The sequence below is a fragment of the Schistosoma haematobium genome, chromosome ZW (assembly GCF_000699445.3).
Source record: "Schistosoma haematobium chromosome ZW, whole genome shotgun sequence".
Classification (NCBI taxonomy): domain Eukaryota; kingdom Metazoa; phylum Platyhelminthes; class Trematoda; order Strigeidida; family Schistosomatidae; genus Schistosoma; species Schistosoma haematobium.
Genome location: NC_067195.1, coordinates 51952965 through 51973564, shown reverse-complemented (window position 1 = coordinate 51973564; position 20600 = coordinate 51952965). Strand labels below are relative to the sequence as shown.

Below are 20600 nucleotides of genomic sequence, written 5' to 3'. Positions count from 1 at the left end.
AGCATTCAGGAAATCTACGCGACAAAAGGGTGTACTTTAATGTCAATTCTCCTTGTGGTATTTACAACATTGAAACTTGATCTTCAGAATTCGATCCGATACTGGGATGTAGGTAGTCTGATATTAATTAACAACCACTTTGTGTAATTAAATTGCACTTCCTTAACAGTTACTAATACAAAGGTGCTGTTTGATACCGTTTATTTTTGTGTGTCTGACCTGTTTTAATGGTAGAAATTATATTTAGATCACTTAGACTCCCGAGTTTTTATAAAAATAATGATCGTGTGAAATTTCAATTTTTCTTCATAAGTTTATTTTTTTCTGTCACTATCCAGGGAAATCAATGACAGTCTCCGGTACACATAAATATGCTTCAAAAGTTTTATATCCCACTGAGAATAATAAGCAAAATAATAATGAACAATTGGTAATGAGAGAACAGTCAAATCGAGGACCTTCCAATAGTTCCACTTCATTCGACAAAGTCAGTAACGACAGCAATAACATTGCAACATCAACTGTGTCGCGAATCGATAATGACTTTATTAATACAGAGTTATCATCTTTATCTTCGGATTCACCATGTGATTCTTCATCATCCTCTGTCACTCCACCAATGTTATCTGATGAAACTTTTCATTTGATAAGTGTGAACGAAGTTGAATTCGATGAATCTCAAAGTGGTACTGTAAACAACTCAAAATCAAGTGTAAACAAACCTATTGCGACTCCGGCTTCTCTACTCTCGGTACGTGGATCAGAATCTGTTGTCGTACAGGAGAAAAACGATACAAATCCCACCAGTAAAGTAATCTCATCTAATAATAATGGTAGCAAGTTGGAAAGATGTATGAATCTCGATCATCAGGTTACTTCTCCAAACGTTGACAACGATAATTCAGAATCCACAAAACCCAGTGATTATAATTTGGAAGTTTTATTCGATAGATTAATTCGTTTACGTGAACCACATCTAGCTATTCGTATGAGTGAAATCCTGTTATACTACATATCTGCAAAACCACCTGATTCTTCAGAACGTAAAAATAAGTCAAATCTCAGTGCATCCAATAGTAATAACAGTAGTAATTTTGGCAAGGGTGTAAAAGTGATACACAATAACCCTAAATTGATTGCATTTGACCTGCGTAAGTTACCTAATTCATGCATTGAAAAATTAACAGCTCTTATTAAAGAAGATGAAGATATATTTCGAAAACACAATTTCACAACTCTTTCTAAATCAAATGATATAAAAAATAGTATATGTAATGCTAGAAGACCCGTTCTCACTGAAGACGTTTGCCGTAATGATAACTTTCATAATCCCGATAGGCGTTATGAGTGCAGTGATCAAAGAGATTCCTCAGGATCTGGAGATCCATAGTAATTTTACTTTATGTTTGTGATAACCCTTCATCTCTTCGATATTAAGACGATTGCACATGTAAAGTGATGCCACGCTTTTCTGCTTTGTACATTATATTTCCGTATATACCTGATTTCTACTTTCTTGTCTTATCATTATTTTGTGCACAGATACGTGTTTTAGTTTATTTGCTTTTCTGAAAACAAAACTGTACATATACTCGAAGTTTTCAAAGTTTCTTGTACTTTGCTGTTCGTCTAACTTGCTCAAAATACATGTCATTAAATGATATGCATTCGTAGGATTTTGTGTTGTATTTCTGGTTTCCTGCAATTTTTCACACTTAATGCCTTACAGCAAAATCTTAGTGCACAAAGCTCTTTTCTATCATACAAATTTCATTTCGAGAGTTACCTTGTTCTCATTTTTACCCAATATGTGCTCCGGAATATCATCCACTGTATGTTTAGAGTAAGTAGCTGACGTGCTCACTAAAACATACTGTCTCAGTAACGTTATTTAGGTTGAGTTACGTCATTGATGTGCGGAAATCTGTCATACAACTAGACAGGAAGTTGGATAAAGCCTTGTTTGATGGAACTTTTGTATCCATTTTCTTGTAGTTTAGTTAGAGATGAAGTCTGTCCTTGCTTCTTGTAATTCTAGTTCCTGTTATGCAGTAGCGTGGACTCGGGGAATTTCTCAAACCAAGGGAAATGTAATTCTTTTTATAGATTAGGACTTTTTGGTAGTAGACACGCCCGACCCAACGCGGGACTTAATCTGAGGTCGACTGCCTCAGTTCTGTGTAAACTCCAGGCTAATGTATTGAATTATGGTCTGCATTTCTACTTGTCAGTCTATAGGGTAACGTCATCCATCTTTCAAATTTGCTATCGTATGTTGAAGATCGAATCCTAGTTTAGGAGTTCGAGTGCTTTTCCTGTAAATATTTTACTGCTCTGGCAATTGTAGGGTTTTCTTGAGCTTTCCTGAAGAAGTAGTTAATTTCTAGATCTTTCCTGTTTTGGAGACTTAATATTTTTCTACGGAGAGTTGATCAGGTCGATTTATAAAACCTATTATGTATGCATCGACTGGTACCGGGCTCGATGGATAGCCAATACTGGGCTTCAGAATTCGATACTGTGACTTATTCTTCAATCACTAAGACCGAAGTGACCAGCTGTTTTGATATAGTCAAGTATGTCACTATATCTTCTCTGTTCTAGGTCCACTGGCATTGCCTGGGATTTTTAACTTTACGAAGCGTATTCCAGACAAACACATCCATAGAAGGAAAAAAAGTCCAGTTTACTAACAAACAACTTTGGTCTTGGTCATGATATATATTTTGGGCACACATTCTGCTAACTCCTGAAGTACAAGTGCAGTGAGAGAACACTCAGGTGGCAAGACCAATTTACTACTTAGTACAAGATTACTTCATCGTAAATTATGAAAACCATACATTAAATACTCCACTTGCACATCTTCTCTAAGTTGTCTCTTACAAACTTCATCGTCCCATCATTCATGTTTTTGTTAAAACCACTGGTTACAATCTTGTTTTACCCAACTTGACCTTCACAACCTTCTTCCAGGCACTCCACTTCTAATGGGTGTTTAATACTACTTATGTCTGTCGACACAAGTAACATAAAACACACTACGTCTCGTGCAAACCATAATGATCAGTCTGTTTTGTTTTCTGCATGAATATACTGCAAGTGACCCGCTTCCAGTAAAGTTTTACTCACCATCTGGAGGCGTGAGTGTTGGTTACCAAATTAAGCGGATGGGAAGCAAATTTTCGGCACTATAACCTAGTTGGTGAGTACGGAAAATCCTTCTAGAGGGGATTGAAAACACTGGTTCTAAACCAGTGGTGAACATGAACTCCGAAATTCTTGGGAAACAAATGGTGTCCGTCATCAGTTATCACGTAAATGCATCTCTTAATGCTGATTTTCTGCCTCGTGGATGTGACCACAGGATCAAAAACTCGAGCCACACATAAACTAAATGATGACTATAATTAGAAAAAATATTCACGATTTAATTCTTATTCTAGCAAATCATACTAAAAAACTAGTTGTTAACAATTATCTTCATTTGACGTAGGGTCACTTGTCTATCCCTTTATTCACGTTTTGCATATTCCTTTTGTTGTTAACTCTTATGACAGTCCGCCAGTTGTGTAAATCTTGTCCTATCTAAGCAATCTGAAGTCACTGACTGGCAGTAAGTTGGACGCTACCACTGTCGAAAAATTCTGAACCAGCCCATCTGAAACCGTGTATGACGCTAAAACAAGCTCCCTTCACTTTTCTCACATTAATGTAGATAGGATAAGAGGTAGGGTTAATTACGCCTTTAAAACATCTTGTAGCAGTATGTAGATTCTCGAAATAAATCTCTAAGTCTCCAACATTGATGCTGAACTCTTTAGTTTTACTGGGTACAAGCTAACTGAAGGAGCTCGGTGATTACGACGTAATACGCATCATTTTTAATCACTCCCGACTGTTGTTGCTACCTTGACGTGGTGGTCGGGCTTGCCTATCGTGATGAAGCAACCGAGCTATACTGGCTGGAACAACCGTTCCTCGAGGTCCTAACATGTCAGACAGGTCGGTTGAAGAGCGGTAAGACTAAAAGCAACAAACCCAAGGTCCGAAGGCGAAGTCGTACTGCTGACTGTACAGAGGTGTGACAGCAGTAAGGTGTTCCCTTCAGACAACCAGCATGACAGCGATGCTGCCTTCCCACAAGGAGAGTGGTGGGGTTAAAAAAGGTCGACCCTAAAAATGCACACCTCACCTTACCTCACGGATTTCCGTCTCCGGCGGTAAGGCCCTTTGAAGAACGGAGCTAACACGTCAAAAACCTCCCACGAAAAGGCCGTGCGCGACCGGCCTCAAGCAGTTGTCCCTTGGGCACTGCGGTCACGCTCTCAGGTCACTGAGACCACCTCTAATCCAATTTCCTTTTCAGGTACCTCCAGAAGAACCCTTCGTCGGTGTGGGCAACTGGGAATTGATAACCGCCCTCATACCTCTAACAGCACTCGAGACCACTGTATTCATAACCTCTGATGACTTTTAACCACTATCCGGCTTGGACCAAACGCCTTTCAACATATCTACAAACATGCAAATATACCTTTGGACTCATTAGCTGGCACCCTTGAGTTCTAAGTGTAATACAGATAAGAGCGTCGTCAAACCTTTACTACCTGTAGCATCTTCATTTTTAACATCTAATAATAATATGTCTGTTGTCTATCTGAGACTCACGTTAAAAACTATCATGAAGTACTGCAATTTATCTTTCCACCTGTCGCCTCCGAAAGCCTATTTTGCATGTGTTTATCCGGGGATACGTTGGAATCTTCTGGTTTTTCCTGACCTTGTCAAACTAAGCGGTAGGGTTGAGGCTGTAGCGGTAAATAAATCCCCAAAATAAATAGCCCTGTAAGTTTTCGACTTTGGATGCTGACCATATGTTTTAGTGGACTCATCTAGCTGAAGGCGCTCGGTCATGCATCCGCACCAGATCACGTGTGGCAACGCCGTTCTCAACTACTACTGCAATCGCTAGCCAGATTAGATCAGAGAATTCCGATGTATTGGTCATCGCCAAATATACTCTTCCGATCTCCTCGACTCTGTCTTTTGATTTCTCTCGGTGGGTACAAATTATATAAGGTGTTGCTGGTAAAAGCGTTGTCAAACACTGAATACTTGCGTCATCCTCAAGGCAGCGTTTGTCGGTTGAGGTTTCATTAATTATCGATTACTTGCTGCTGTGTTAGTGTATTCCACCAAAGTGAGTAGAACATATGTCTTCTTATCATCTCGAACTACTCTTCGATAGATTGCAGCGTGGATAAAAGGAACGATGATTTAATGTTGACATTGTTTTGATCATATTCATATCAGTAAAAAAAGTCTAAAGGTCACTGGAAGACGTGAAAAACAGGAGGAAAACAAGCTGGTATAGTTTCAGATCACCACCTAGTCCTTGCCAAGGTGAAACTGAAGCTATAAATGCACCAGATTAATAAAAACCAGCATCGCAAAAGTTTAGTACAGCTTTCCTCACAGATACCGACAAACTCAACGAATTCAATATAACTCTCAACAATAGATTCCGAGCCTTACAAGATCTACTGGAAGAAGAGAAATCTACCGTGGAGAACGATTAGAAACGGATCAAAGAAGCACTCAATTGACGTGTGATAAGTTTCTGAGCCGCAAGAAGCATCATCGTAAGGAATGGATCTCTTGGCTGCGGCAGTCTTACAGTTACTCGTAGTTCTAAGGTCACTGATTATTATGACTTCTAGATCTTTGTTGTTCATTACCTCAATTACCACAACTCCACATATTACGTGATGATATGGACCGTCTAAATTATTTATTTGAAACACCAAACTCCTGTTAGCATCAACTCCTAACAACCAATCATACATCCATTTAACCAGTGGATTTTGGTCATCCCGTTTTGGTAACATATCTGACATAATATGTATGAGTCTTTTCAATTCTTTATGTTGTTTGCGAAGAGTAGAAAAAATGACTTTGCTGTAACTGGCAAGTCTTCGGCATGGAGCAAAACTGAAGAGGACCAAAGACGTTGTCCTCGAAAACTCCACTGTTCACAGATTCTCAAGTTAATAAGGCACCGTTCTCTTGTACTGGTTGTCTTTTATAACTGAGAAAGTTATTTATCCTCTTTACGATTTCACAACGGGTTCTAATCTATTCCAGATTTAATTCAAGACCCATGTGAGACACTGTCAAGGACTTTACCTGAATCGTTGAAAACTGAATCCACCGGAATATTACTATATTTCACTGCAGCTCAGTATTCTCCTGGACAAGCAGGTATGTCAAGCATGAAAAGCCTTTCCTAAAATCGTAGTGTTTCCCGGCTAAAAATCACCCCTTTCTATACAGTTCAGAATGGGCAGCGAATAATCCTTTCCAGAATTTTGACAACCACACTCGTTAGATTGATGGATCGATAGTAACTAGCTGAGTGTCTGTTCCACAACATATACACCTGACTGGTAGGTGTGTACTTCCGGTCTCTTGACAGTCTCAATGACACACCCAACCTTGTAGTAGGGGGCTCAGCAGTTACATCCGTTAGAGATTTCACAATACCAGGATGAGCATCGTCAGGACCATTGGAATTTAGTGGTTTAGCAAGCTGCAGTAATCGTAGTTGAGTTTCTTTCTCAGTGACCGCAGGATCTATAGACACGCTGCCATGACCAGCAATAACTGTTGGTTGATCCTCGTCACCAGTAGAAAGCACTTTACTAAAGTATACTGTTAGTGCTTCGCCATTTGTGACATCATTCCTTGCCGATATCAACAGATGTGCAAGTAAGAGAAGTGATGATATTACATTACTTTTCTGAGGTTGCCTATTTTTAATAGAGTGCAAACATTTCTGACCTATTTTCACATTTTCTAACAGGTTTTTTCTTCACACAAGGCCCCGACCTTAGTGATTACGGCTATGCATGAGTATGAAGTTTCGCACTGAGTGGTTCTGTACTGTCCAGAGAGTGTATAGTTGATTATGTTAGTGGAACATGCAGATTTACAGTTGTCAGGAGCCCACTACCTAAAGATTTCCGATACTACGGTGTCTATCTCAGTTGGAATAATGTCAGCTGCAATACACTCTCCTTACTACAGGTAGCCACAACTTTTACTCCATAGACCAATGAGCTCTAAAATAAATCCACCAACCAGTCAGATCGCGCTACTATGAATGACATCGAATATAGATGTATGGCATTCAAATTTAAGTTCACAGCTAGTGACTTCGCAAAATCCACTATTATGGGATTTTCAAACAATGGGGCGGATATTTATATTATTACTTGTGTATAAATGGACCTCAGCTTTTTTCCTGCATCTGTTCCTATCGATACGTGAACAGTTGATCATCGATAATTCAAGAGTAACATTGAAGTCATGAACTCATCAATTTCTGATTCGTCCACTAATTCTCCTAGTTTATAGAACTTATTAATCAGACTACAAGCATTTTTATATCAAACTCGTGATGAGGACCTCCAATCCATACAGGTCCTGGTAGCATTTACTTCGTAGAATGACTGCTGTAATACTCGTGTTTCTCATCATTTCGTCAACGGGTTTCTAGTTCATCTCGTGCCGTCTTTCTTTTGATTACATCTTCTTTTCGAACGGGAATTTTAGTCCTAACGTGATTTGCATTTATCAAAATTTTGCTGTGTTCTTACGCAACAAAAGTACCATTTCAGTTCTAAAGAATCTATCCTGGGCTATACGTTCGGTAGATTACTTTTTTTTGAGTTTCACCATATTTAATAATTACCTGTGGTTTTGCCTCAGCTTACTATTCGGTTTTTTTTTCACGTATAGACTAGTTTCAGTTTATATCACTCGTTTTGTCCATTTTTGTCCGTTTTCAGTGTGCTTTTTAGTGTTTTTTTTAAAAGGTCCTAGGCTCTTGCAAGCATCTATAACATAATTTGCTTCAACACCGTCATGAAAAACTCATGCAAACGTCCGGGATGCCGTTTTGCTGTTACAACTGGCATGCAGTGCGACAGCTGCAAAGGTTGGTTCCACGAAGCATGCACATATCTGACAGCAACTGCTTACAACCGACTCAGCAAGTCAGACCAAAAGTGGGTATGTGTCACGTGCAGCACAGACGCTGTAGTCTTGCTGAGTAACATCATTGTCCTACTGACAGGTCTTCGGCACAAGTTGTCAGTTAACTTGGATAACGATAGTAAAAAACCGGTAGACAAACAAGAGCGTGCGACGGATACAAAAATAGGGATGTCGACAGGTGTACCATCGATGGAGCATCCATCAACACTAATGATGACGTGTCGAGGCTCAGCACCATCATTACGTCGACAGTATTAGACTCCCTAAGCAAACTCGGGTCTCCCAGCTCAGGGTCCCTGAACACAACAGTGGTTCCCAAAAACCCTGCATGTGATTCGACCCATGTTAAGAGAGCCCAAAAGAACCAGGCATCACCGCCTAAGCCGATCAACCCAAGTGTTGCTGTACGGAAAATAACTGGTGATTTGGTCGCACAGTCTACCCCCAAGACTGTTCGTCCGGTCAATAAAGAGCCCAAGACTCAAAAACGCGCACTGACCTCCAAACAACAAGTTATTAAACCTGAACCCATCGTGAAACCTGGTAAATTAACAACAGTTCGTGACGATTCTCTCGTTATCATGAACCTAGTTGACAATCCTGACCTTCCTCTCAGTCTGCAGGACAAAAACGACAGGATGCTCTGGGGTGAATTGAACAAGCAGCTCGAACTTCCTAGAATAGAGCCTTTGACGGTCACCCGGCTCACTCGAGGAAAGGATTCTAAGCATCTAAATCACCCGAGGCTTCTCCGAGTATCACTTAAGAATGCTACCGACGTAGAGGACGTCTTGCTAGCAAGTCACTTGCTGAAATCAGATGGTAACGTAAGAATATTGCCCGACATACCGTACTGTGAGCGCAATATCATACGGACCATCCCTAAAGAATCTCGCGAGAAGTTTTTCCGCGGTAGAAACATAATTGTGCAAGGTATACCGGAAAATGCAGACCTTACTCAATCACATTCTGACATCAGGGAATGGAAATTCATCAAACAGTCCTTGAGGCTCAAACACATACTGACTTAGCATGTGACGAGACTAGCCAAGAAGGACGGTGACCCCAGACCCCGTCTAATGAAGATAACCTTCCCATCTTCCCACATGGCGGCTGCACTTCTGGAAGCATTTCGTGCTAATAGACGTCGATTGCCACCTGGAATCCACATGCACCCGGATAGGCCATACGAAGCTAGGACCAAGAACAAAGGCAAGTTGGAGTTGACCATTCCACTTGTGGACTGTCTAAACGATAAAAAAACGTGTAAAGGACAGGGCCTACCACCTCGGCAAACCTCATATAGGTGGGCTACCTGTCCATTCACATAAGGTTCATACAGAAAAACAGGACGAAGCTCACGCGTTCCAAATTGAAAGCATAAACTGCTTATATATGAACGCCGCGAGTCTACCAAACAAATTGGATGAATTATGTGAACTTAGTAACGCTAATAAGGCCCGTCTGATAGAAATGTCTGAAACCTGGATATCTTCTCAGTTCTCGGACCAGGAGTTAGCATTACCTGGGATGACTTTGTTCCGCAACGACAGAAAAACAGGAATTGGGGGCGGAGTAGCCATATACATAAGCTCTTGCTTTGAGGTGCACCAAGTTCACAACCTCGAGTTTAACAATCTTGAGGAATCCATATGGTGCTCTGTTAGATTGTCTAGTACTTCGAGGTGTCTAGTTGGAGTCATTTACAGGAAGCCAACTGCCGACACCGAGTACGATAGTCGTATGCTGAAAGGACTATCCCGCTCTATCCGTCTCGGTTTCACACACATCCTGATTCTAGGGGACTTTAATCTCCCTAGAGTCAACTTCGCGGAACACACGTACACTGGAGGCGACGACTCAATTGAAGCTCGGTTCTACAACCTCATCGATGACTTGGGCTTATATGAAAATGTGAGGTCGGCAACTCGTTGGAGAAACAGTCAGACACCATCGCGCTTAGACTGCGTATTCACAAACGAAGAATTCCTAGTTGACAACCTCTCAATCCTGGCTCCTCTGGGAAAGAGCGATCATGCCGTCATAGCCTTCAGTTTTGTCATCAAAACTAAGCTAAGGTATCCCAACAATAATTTGCGTTGGAATTTTAAACGGCTGAATGTGCCAGCTCTACATGACTATCTACAACAGGTGGATTGGGATGTTCACCCTCAACTCGATGTGGACGGTCATTGGGACTTCTTACTGCACACGCTCTTATGTGCTACAAACCATTCAGTTCCCCAAACGGTTCCCAAAGGCTAAAGCCACCTACAGTAATCAAGAACCGTACCCTTCGCCTGCTAAGCCACAAAAGGCACTGCTGGGCGGAATACAAACGAACTAATAACGATGGAGCGTATAGGCAATATAAACATATCAGGAACATATGCACGAAGGCTATAAGAGAAGACAGGCTTCAGTACCAAACAAAGCTTATGGACAAATTCGCCTCTAACCCTAGAAGCTTATTCCGTTATGCAGCCTCTCTTCGTCAAGCCAAAACAGGAGTTTCTCAACTGGTAGGTCTTAACGGCCCGACCAACAACGATGGCGACGCCGCTAACCTTCTGGCGGCACACTACTCTCAAACATTTCAACCGGCTGACATCAACTTTACTGACGACAGTTTCATCTGCAATTCCACAGGACTTTCCGAAGTAGACCTAAGCGCTGACTTGGTGTTCCGGAAATTGCAGCACTTAAGATTAGACACTTCTCCTGGCCCGGATACGGTTCATCCTGCCATACTGAGAGAGGCAGCCTCAATCTTGTCAACGCCGCTTAGCGTGATGTTTTCTCACTCGCTTAGCCGAGGCAAATTACCGGAAAATTGGAAGTTGGCTCACATCACACCAATTTTCAAAGGTGGTCGACGCAATGAACCTTCAAGTTATCGGCCGGTGGCTCTTCTGTCATTACCTTCAAAACTCATGGAGTCCCTGATATGCGACGGTTTAAATGACTATCTACTGTCCTTAAATTTCTTCTCACCCCAACAGCATGGTTTCAGGAAGGGTTACTCTTGTATAACCAACCTGCTGACTGCGGTGGACAGATGGACAAGCATCCTCGATCGCAAGGGAAAGGTTGATATCATTTACCTTGATTTCTCAAAAGCTTTTGATAAGGTTAACCACATGTGTCTTATCAACAAGCTCAAACGACTAGGTATCAAACCACCCCTAATCGATTGGCTTACTTCATACCTAAAAATCGACACTTTAAGGTTAGGGTTAATTTCACTTTATCTCAGGCTATGGAATGTCCTAGTGGGGTCCCCCAGGGCTCAGTACTAGGGCCTCTTCTCTTCTTGATCTACATAAATGATCTTCCTCAACAGGTAACGTCAGATTTATTACTTTTTGCCGACGACGTGAAACTTTGGAGAGAGATACGCAACCAAGACGATACACAGGCACTTCAGGAGGATCTGACTCGACTTCAAAGTTGGGCAGACGATAACAGACTTACCTTTAACACTTCAAAGTGTAAAGTAGTCCATCTGCGACATGTTGCAAACTACAGTTACAACTTAGGAAACTCCTCTCTAGTAGTATCCCAAGTCGAAAAAGATTTAGGAGTCCTGGTGCCCCATGATTTGAAGTCTTACGCCAACTGTGACAAAAATGCCTTCCGAGCAAACCTTGCACTGGTAACGTTGAGGCGCATTTTTGGACAGTTTGACGGAAGAACTTTCCACACAATCTTCAATAGTTTCATCCGTCCCCATTTAGAGTACGGAAACATAGTACTCCCCCCCTCACTCCAAAAGGACAAGGTCACTTTGGAGCGTATCCAGCGGCGAGCCACGAAATCAGTTCGAGGACTCAAATCTAAGCCTTACGAAGAACGCCTCCGTTCACTAGACCTTTACCCATTAGAATATAGGCGTCTTAGAGGTGATTTATTAATGGCTTATAGCATTCTTAACACTTCTGGACATCCTCTTAAACACCTACTTAAGCTTAGTTCGAATAATAACCTAAAGGGTAACACCCAGAAACTGGAAACACAACATAGCAAGACGGAATGTAGACACAATTTCTACTCCTTAAGAGTTGTCAAAAGCTGGAATTCGCTGCCAGCCGAGCTAGTCCAAGCGACTTCTCAGGAGTCCTTCAAGAGGCAACTTGACCTATTCTTAAGGACTAAGGACAGTATCACACTAAGATTTACCAATTTATTTTCCTCTTTTATTGTTAACATACCTAGGTTCCTGCCTGGAGGATTTGGTGATCCCCTGCTACTAGACACGGAAGCCTGTTAAGCGAAAGCTTCTTCTATTCAGTCCACAACCATTTGAACCATTTGAACCATTAGATTCATGTCAGTTCTTACTCTTCATTAGTGTAAATATTTTGTTGTCTCTTTGATCCCGGGATTGCCTTAATACTTCTAGGTTTTGCAAACATTTCTTTAGTCGTTTTGCTCTTTCCTGATAATTTCTTGTTCTTAAATGTTATATGTTTACCTGGTAAAATTTTACTAATTGACAGCATGACCTTTTAATGCTATGCACACGTCTAATTTTTGCAATTCTTATTCTGGTGTTTGACTTCCTATGTACCAACTTTTTCTGCACTGATAGTTTTTTCTACGGTGCTAATTTTTCCGGTGGTCCGTCAACAACTTTATTAAGGATCAACTCCAGAAGGACTGTTGCCTTCTCGATAAATGATGCTTTACTCGAACGGCAAAAATTAAAAAATCATTCAGATCTGAGCCTGAAGCATTTTACCACTCAGTGGGTTTTGCAAGGAAAAACGCCTTTTGTAACTACTATTTCACACATCATGTTACATCCTTTTATTCATATGAACAATTTGGCCCTCCACATTTTTAAGTACAGCCGATCCTGCGAGCAGATTTCAAGTAGAAATATCAGTAGAATGATGAAAGGTAATCCTTGAACGATTGATGATAATTTCCACTACTGTTCACATTTTCTACTGTGCACTAGGCGACCACCCGAAATGATGCTGTGATTATTATTTACACCGTTTTAACCTACTATGAAAGGTATGCCTAATTCTTTGTCATTTTCGCTGGCTCATATAAAAGAAATAAAGAGAAAAACTGATCCATCATGGTGCGGACCTGTCAGGTGTAGCGCGCTCAGTCACGACGTGAAAGTGATATATTCATTTTGTTCCACAACGTAAATTATTCGAAAATGTATAATGTTTTGAATTATTTGAATTATAGCACGAACTAAGAGTCCCAGAAATAACGCGATTGAATTAAGAAGGGGCAGTGATTTTTGTACTTGTTGTGATTATACTTGCTTTTAGTGCTTATTGCACATAAAAGCATTCTTTGTCTACTTTAACTAAGAGTTCTTTGGTTAAAGTTTGAAATTTTTTGCTAAATTTTGTCCTGAGTACCTGTTTTTTAGTCCTTGACTAACACTTGTGTTCACATTGTTATCATTTTTTGTTTTTAAACCTTTTAAATCGAATTACAATGGTTGGTAAGACTCACAAATTGTTTGTTCTCCGTTGAGGAGGGAATGCAGTGTGACGATTGTAAAAAGTGGTATCACAAAATGTGTACACGACTAAGTCCGACGGCTTACAAAAGATGCTCGAAGCCTAACTCGCATTGGCTTTGTATGTTTTGCTGTACGGATAAAAAGGTATTAATACAGGAGGCTATGGGCCTATTGGCTTTGGCCTGCAAGAAGAACGATGGCGGAAGCACTGATAACAGGAGCACTGACGATGAAGAATGTGTCAGTGTAGTAAGCGCTGCTACTGGACCCGTTAAAGACCTGACTGCGGTTGACGGGAACGTGAAATCTCCGTTGACATTAACGAGGAATGAAGTGTCGCTTGATATTGACATCGGCAGTCATACACCTCTAGTCGAAATAGAAGATCCGGATAAAACTGTCACCGTTCCACATAGTCCAGGTGTGGCTGTTCTGAGTGGCGACAAATGGACTTCGGTAAGGAGAAAAAAAATAAGAAGAAAAAGGTTGTAGGCCAAACGCAGCTGCTCAGCAAGGCGTTGGAAGGGATGTTATCAGAAGAAAAATCCTCACTGCGTGACAAGACAGATCTCTCTGATAGATCAGTCATTTTTCATAAGATAAGAGAATCTTCAGATACTGAACCAAAGGCAAGATTTGAACATGATCTCAATCATATTAAGTAAACTACTCCCAGATACAGTTTCAGGAGTTAGTATTTGTAAGCTTTATAGAATAGGAAAAAAGGTGGATTCCGAAAGTCCTCAGAAAAACCGCCTCCTAAAGGTTACATTCAACGCGGTGGAAGAAAGGAACCTGATTCTAAGTAATTCACGTAAACTGATTGGATCCGGAACATATGTCCGTGAGGACATATATTGTTTGTCAAACAATTGCGCCGGCCCGTCTTAACATATGGAAGGCAGATATGCAGGCAATTAACTACGCAGCATCGGCTGAGAACTGTGAAATTGACTCAAAGGCATCAGTACAAGAGGCATGGACTCTATTCAGGCAGTTATACAATCGGGTAACTCAACCATACATACCCTGGACTGTCCCGAAGAAAAAGAAGCACGGACATCCCTGGATAGGGCGGGATATTCGACGCTTACTAAGACAAAAGAAGAAATGCTGGGATGTTGGCATCCGCCTTGGCACAGCAGGTACGATGGAACGCTACAGATCGATAAGAAACGAGTGTATAACTAAAATTCGGGAAGCGCAAAGAAAATATGAAATGCATCTGGCACAATCTGCACTCAAGCAGCCCAAGAGGATATTCTCGTACATAAACTACAGAACAAGGATTCATCATTGGATTCCTAACCTAATTAAAGTAGGAAGTGAATCTGAAATGATAGAGGAAGATCAGGAAAAAGCTGAGGTTATGGCTGACTACTTTGGGGCAGTTTTCACTCAGGAACCTCCTCTAGAGAAAGAACCAGACCCAATTACAGAGTCAACAAACCAGCTGCTCACCGTGGACTTCGACCAAAACGATGTGCTTAAGGCTCTTAGCACCCTAAACATGGAGAAGTCAACAGGACCAGATGAACTACACTCTAAAATCTTGAGACACATTGCCCAATATATCACAGCCCCACTGACTGTGATATTCAAAATGTCACTTGACCAAGGTGTGTTACCTATGAACTGGAAGGACGCAATCGTCACTCCCATACATAAAACAGGTCTACGACAAGTTCCATCAAATTACGGACCCGTAAGTCTCACCAGTGTTGTAATTAAAATACTGGAAAGAATAATCAAACGGACCATAACAGCATTTATGGAAACCAATAACTTGCTGAACATGGCACAACATGGTTTTAGAAAGGGTCTATCCTGTACAACGAACCTCCTTATAGCTAGGGAGCTCTGGATTAATGCTCTAGACAACGGAAACTCAGTGGATGTTGTCTACATAGACTTCAGTAAGGCTTTTGACAAAGTGCCAACTAATAGACTGCTATTGAAGTTGGCAAACCTTGGTATTGCCGGACCTCTTTTAAAATGGATTAAGGATTTCCTAGTAGGTCGTAGGCGAAAAGTAAGAATAAATTCCAAGTGCTCCATCTGGAGACCAGTACTTAGTGGAGTACCCCAAGGTTCCGTCTTAGGTCCTTTACTTTTTATAATGTACGTTAATGATCTTACAAGTATAGTACAGTCTCCAATGTTATTATACGCTGACGATGTAAAAATTTGGCGAGTAATAACTGGAGACAAAGACGCATTTACTCTTCAGGCGGACTTAAGTAATATGATAAACTGGTCTAAAGAGTGGCTGATGCCTATCAACTCGGAAAAGTGTGTCTACATGCACTTGGGGGATTCAAAGGTTAATACGTACAACATAGGGGATGTGTCATTACCCGTAGTCCGGTCTCATAAGGACCTAGGGGTGACAGTGAGCAATGATCTTAAGACGACGGCCCATTACTGGGAGGTTGCAGTTAAGGGGTTTCGAACCCTCTGGGCTTTAAAAAGGACATTCACTAAGTTTGATGCTACCATGTTCACCATAGTATACACATCCTTAGTGAGAACTAAGTTAGAGAATTGTGTTCAGGCTGCAAGCCCCTGTTTAAAAGGTGACTCAGACACACTAGAAAAGGTACAGAGGGCAGCTACGCGTGCAATTCCGGAACTCTGGGGTTTATCATATAAAGAGCGGCTTGAAAAACTGAACCTCTTTACTCTGTCCTATCGCAGACTAAGGGGAGATCTAATCTTGATGTACAGAGTACTGAGAAATGATTTCGGACCTAACTTATCCTCTCTCTTTCTTCTAACTAGATCGGGACATCTCAGAGGACATAGCAGGCGAGTAGAAAAGCCGAGAACGAACAAAATACCCGTGGCATACAGGTTTTCACACCGAGTCATCAATACTTGGAACCTGCTGCCTGAAGCAGTGGTGTCCGCACCTTCAATTGACTCTTTCAAGAGAAGACTGGACACTCACAGAAGCACACTAGAAAAGGAACAACATAGGCCGTAGGCATTCTGTCCTTACTACACAAACCTGAATCTGAAAGACACAAACACAAGCGAATGTATTGTATTTGGAATTCGAAATCAAGCATTCAACAAGTACAAAGGTATCATTAGTTCATTCAAACACCACAAAATGTCTACAACCGATAGACTAAATGAACCATACATATCCGTAATCACTGACTAGAGTTGACAACGCTTGATATCAGTTCAGTGTGCCCAGATTTAGTATTGTTGAGACTTTTCCAATCTTAAAAAGGTTTAGCAACTGCTTAGAGGCTCTAATTATATTTTTGAGGACTGTTTGGCTCCGTTAACTTTCAGTCTATTTTCGTGGGTGGCTCTTAAATTTTATGGTTGCTTGTTCGTGACTGAAGGCCATTCCTCAAGGTTGTACATTTATATGGTGTGGTTATGATGCCCGGTGGCGAATCTGGCGATGACGTATGTCTTGATTATGGGTTCGTCACTTTCTCTAGAAAGACACGAAGCAAAAAGAAGATGTGGAGAAAAGAAATCAGGAGATTCGTGCCAGTATTCTAGCACAAATTCTCGATCAAGATGCAAGAGCACGTTGTAAGTTCAATAAACATGCATTTTCTATTCATAGTGAATACCATTGCGATCACAAAGCCAGAAAAAGCTAAAATGGTTGAAAACATGCTCATCAACATGGCTCAAACTGGACGTCTTGGACCAAAGGTATCAATATATCGTAAAGTATTACTGTGGGTGTATACTGTAGTTGCAAGTGTTGAGATTTGATATTGTAGTTAACTTTACAGACATTCTTTTTTGATTTGAAGTGTTTCAGGTGGGTTTTTTTAAGCGATATTCAGCTAATCGTACATGCAAATACAGTGTGCTGGTTATCAATCGACGTACTCGTTTGAGAACGATCATCTCGGAGAGCGTTGTTTCGTTATAAAACTTTAACGTTATTATCATTAACTGCAAGATTACTACTTTTGTGGTGTTCTCATCCCAGAATCTTAATAAACGCAAGCCGTTTATTTCGACGTTATGAACTACTTGTAGCTTTCAATGTTAGTGGCTTGGGCTGCAACACTTTAATCGCAAGACTTTTACCTCGTAATTACTTACGATAGCGGAAGTGTTATTGCAGAACGTGAGTACCACTAAAAACTAACAATCACATGTAGTGTATATTTCATACATCGAGGCCATTGAAGTCCACGAATGTATGGGTCTGTATTGTCCCTTCCCATATTTCGTGTTATTGAGATCTCTTCTATACAGTTTTATAAAAAGGTCCTCGTATTATGTGTCCTAGTAAATCTGACTAGATCAGTACCTTCCACAAGAGTAAAAGCTCCAGACGCATCACTTTGTTCTCAGGCTAAGAATGTAGTTCTCTCCCAGTAAATGCGGTTTAAGAACAAAAATAGGTTTAAGTATTATATGCTGACATCCTTGGGCAAATTGTCAGCCAGTCTGAAAACACTACCTAGTTGTAAAACAATAAACAATGCAAAGTAGTGGAATAACAACTTGGATCCAAATAATTAACTCACACATGTCAAATTATCCATTGTAGAAGAAAAGGGTCAATTTCACATATATGTTAGGAGTCGGGCTAGTGTTGTGGATTAGAGTAATCACCTCGTAGGACTTTCGTCACCGACTAGCATCAATTCTAATCCCAAAAGGTTAGGGTCAAATGTTATGTGTTAAACTGAAGTTTTGAGTTAGTTTTACAAATTTGGATCAAGGTTTCCAACACGAACTGATATCAGCTATAATACAACGCTTCACCACCTTTCTGTTGACGAACTTCAGCAATTCAGGATTGACATTCACCGTAAGCATAAAAATGAGAGAACATCATTTAGCTTCACTAAACACTTGATTACGCAATGAACGACATCAAGTAATTAAACACACAATCTGCATTTGGAGCAGGTATGTTGTGTAATTTATGTCAAGCACCACTTAAAATTTACTTTTTGATTGCAAAATAGATGTGTTTATTGACTTCAAGCATTTAACGAACCAAATATTGCCAATTTTCATTTAGTGAATAACAACGTACATTATCACAGTACTTTGGATTTCGCGCAATACACAAAAGGCATTATCTGACTTGTGCCTGGTCAACTTAAGGCCTTCGGTTCACGTTTTCATGAAAATTTCTTTCAGCATTTTGAAAAGTATGCTCACCAAAATTATTATAGTGTATATGATGTAAAAATTTAAACAGTCTAGACCATTATGTCTTGTAGCGTTGACTTTTTTGAGCTATTGCAAGATAGTATTTCTGGGAGCCTTGGTTACATCCATACATCTTTAGTAGACTTAGTTAGTTCTTATCTACCGACTTCACATTTCCAAAACCTAATAAATAGGTATAACAAGAAAGTTAATGTCTTTGTTATAGATTTTTAAAAGTTGTTGGGTAGAAATGCAACTTCGCACTCTTCTATGATTAAAGGCATTTTGGTCACTTGGATATTTCCAAATAATAGTTCCACTCGAGGGAATCAGAGTAGCCATATGACATATTGTTCTAGCGATTATAAATGAATTTCAGACACATACTGGTTTCTCGACAATTGATTTTTTCACAGCCGTTTGTGTCCACTAACCGTGTATCTTCAGTATATGAGGTTTAAAGCTCTATTTCGTTGTCTCAACCATAAATTTGAACGGAAGTCCTATTTGTTTTGTTTGGAAAGTATTTCTGTAATAAAGTACTGTTTGTGGAGTAGTTTTACCTTCTTATCTGTGTAGTATGATGAAGTTCCTTGCTAGTCATAAACCATACAGTCAAACAAATACGTTGAGTTTCGTCCCGCTTCTCAAGCTTTTGTTGTTCGTGATTGCTAATGTTTTTTAGTATTTTTCTTATATCTAACTCATTTTAGCTGAATGAAGAGCAGTTAAAACAAATTCTCCTGCAGGTTTCTTCGGGTACTCAGAAATCTACCACAGTAAAGGTAGGATATTTAACTCACTAGTTTTACGATTTACGTTCACTTAGTTTGATCGTCGTCGCGCAGCTATCGATTCAGACGAGGATTCACTTTAATGTTTGTTCAACTGAATTTCCGAAGTAAGGCATGTATATGGATGAAGATTTGGAGATATATAAATTTTTTAATTTGTAATAGGAAGATTAATGGCGCTGTAAAAATAATTAAAATTTGACTTGATTGAAATCTTTTTTTCTGAATTCTAGTAAATTGTATGCTCGTCACGATGTAGATTTTTGTATACTTGTATTTGCAAATCGTTAGCAATTAGCGCTTCACAGTCAAGATTATTCAATATTTCCCCAATGCTCAAAAATGGGTTAAGAAACAAACTATTAATGTTGAATGCTTTTAACATTCAACATCACGTTAAAGTGGTTAAGTTTTGATTATCCCGTTAGATTATCAGCTCTTTAGTTTGAAACGAATTTTGAAGCTATATAATGCAAATATAACCGCAATTATTAAATTCTCACATTTTCGCCAAATTTTTTCCCTAGATATTCGACTGGACATTTTCCATCTTACTTTTTGAACATTACTATCCCTGAGAATCCACTAATTGTTTGAGTTATGTTAGGTCAAGACACTGAATAAATGCAGTTTTCTAAGCACATTGAGAGAACATTTTAAAATGTTTTATATCTTTTGAGTTTTTGAGTAGATCGCTACGTCTTTATATTATGGATAGAGCGGTCAACTGCTACTGTCATTTCATATGATTGAACAATAACATGTCGAAACTATTTAGACCCAATATCATAGTTGACATATGGCAGAAAACTTATATATCACTTTATCAAAGGAAAACTTGGTTGTGTATTGGACCTTTCGTTTCTTTATCTTCTGATGTGATCATTAACGACAAGGATTATCAAAATATCTCATTCAATCACAAGTTTCTTCAGAATGTGTCAAAGTGTTGGTCAAGGGTATGACCATTCGATTTTCAACTAGTGGGTCACAATTCAGAATCTCGCTTCACATATTTTAGTTTGTATGGTCAGCATTGATAACAATCACATAATTGTTGCTGCAGCATTTCACCATGATATTTGAATCATCTTTCA

General features: G+C 40.0%; 2 protein-coding genes across 4 annotated transcripts in view; both read left to right on the top strand.

Annotated features, from left to right (window-relative positions):
• The window catches only part of MS3_00003838 (uncharacterized protein), a 29088-nt gene extending 27256 nt beyond the window's left edge, over positions 1–1832 (top strand). For all 3 annotated transcript variants that reach the window (XM_051211700.1, XM_051211698.1, XM_051211699.1), the window contains one exon: positions 339–1832. In XM_051211700.1, the coding sequence (XP_051071788.1) occupies positions 339–1390 (1052 nt within the window). In that variant the 3' untranslated portion in view covers positions 1391–1832. The remainder of the gene's footprint in view (positions 1–338) is intronic.
• Positions 1833–16917: 15085 nt separating this feature from the next.
• On the top strand, positions 16918–19586 carry PDCD5 (Programmed cell death protein 5; the record flags this gene model as incomplete). The annotated part of the gene is made up of 5 exons (XM_051211697.1): positions 16918–16981; positions 17017–17113; positions 17148–17239; positions 19423–19494; positions 19539–19586. The coding sequence occupies exons 1-5, from the start codon at positions 16952–16954 to the stop codon at positions 19584–19586; spliced, it is 339 nt and encodes a 112-aa protein (XP_051071785.1). The 5' UTR covers positions 16918–16951.
• Positions 19587–20600: the final 1014 nt, after the last annotated feature.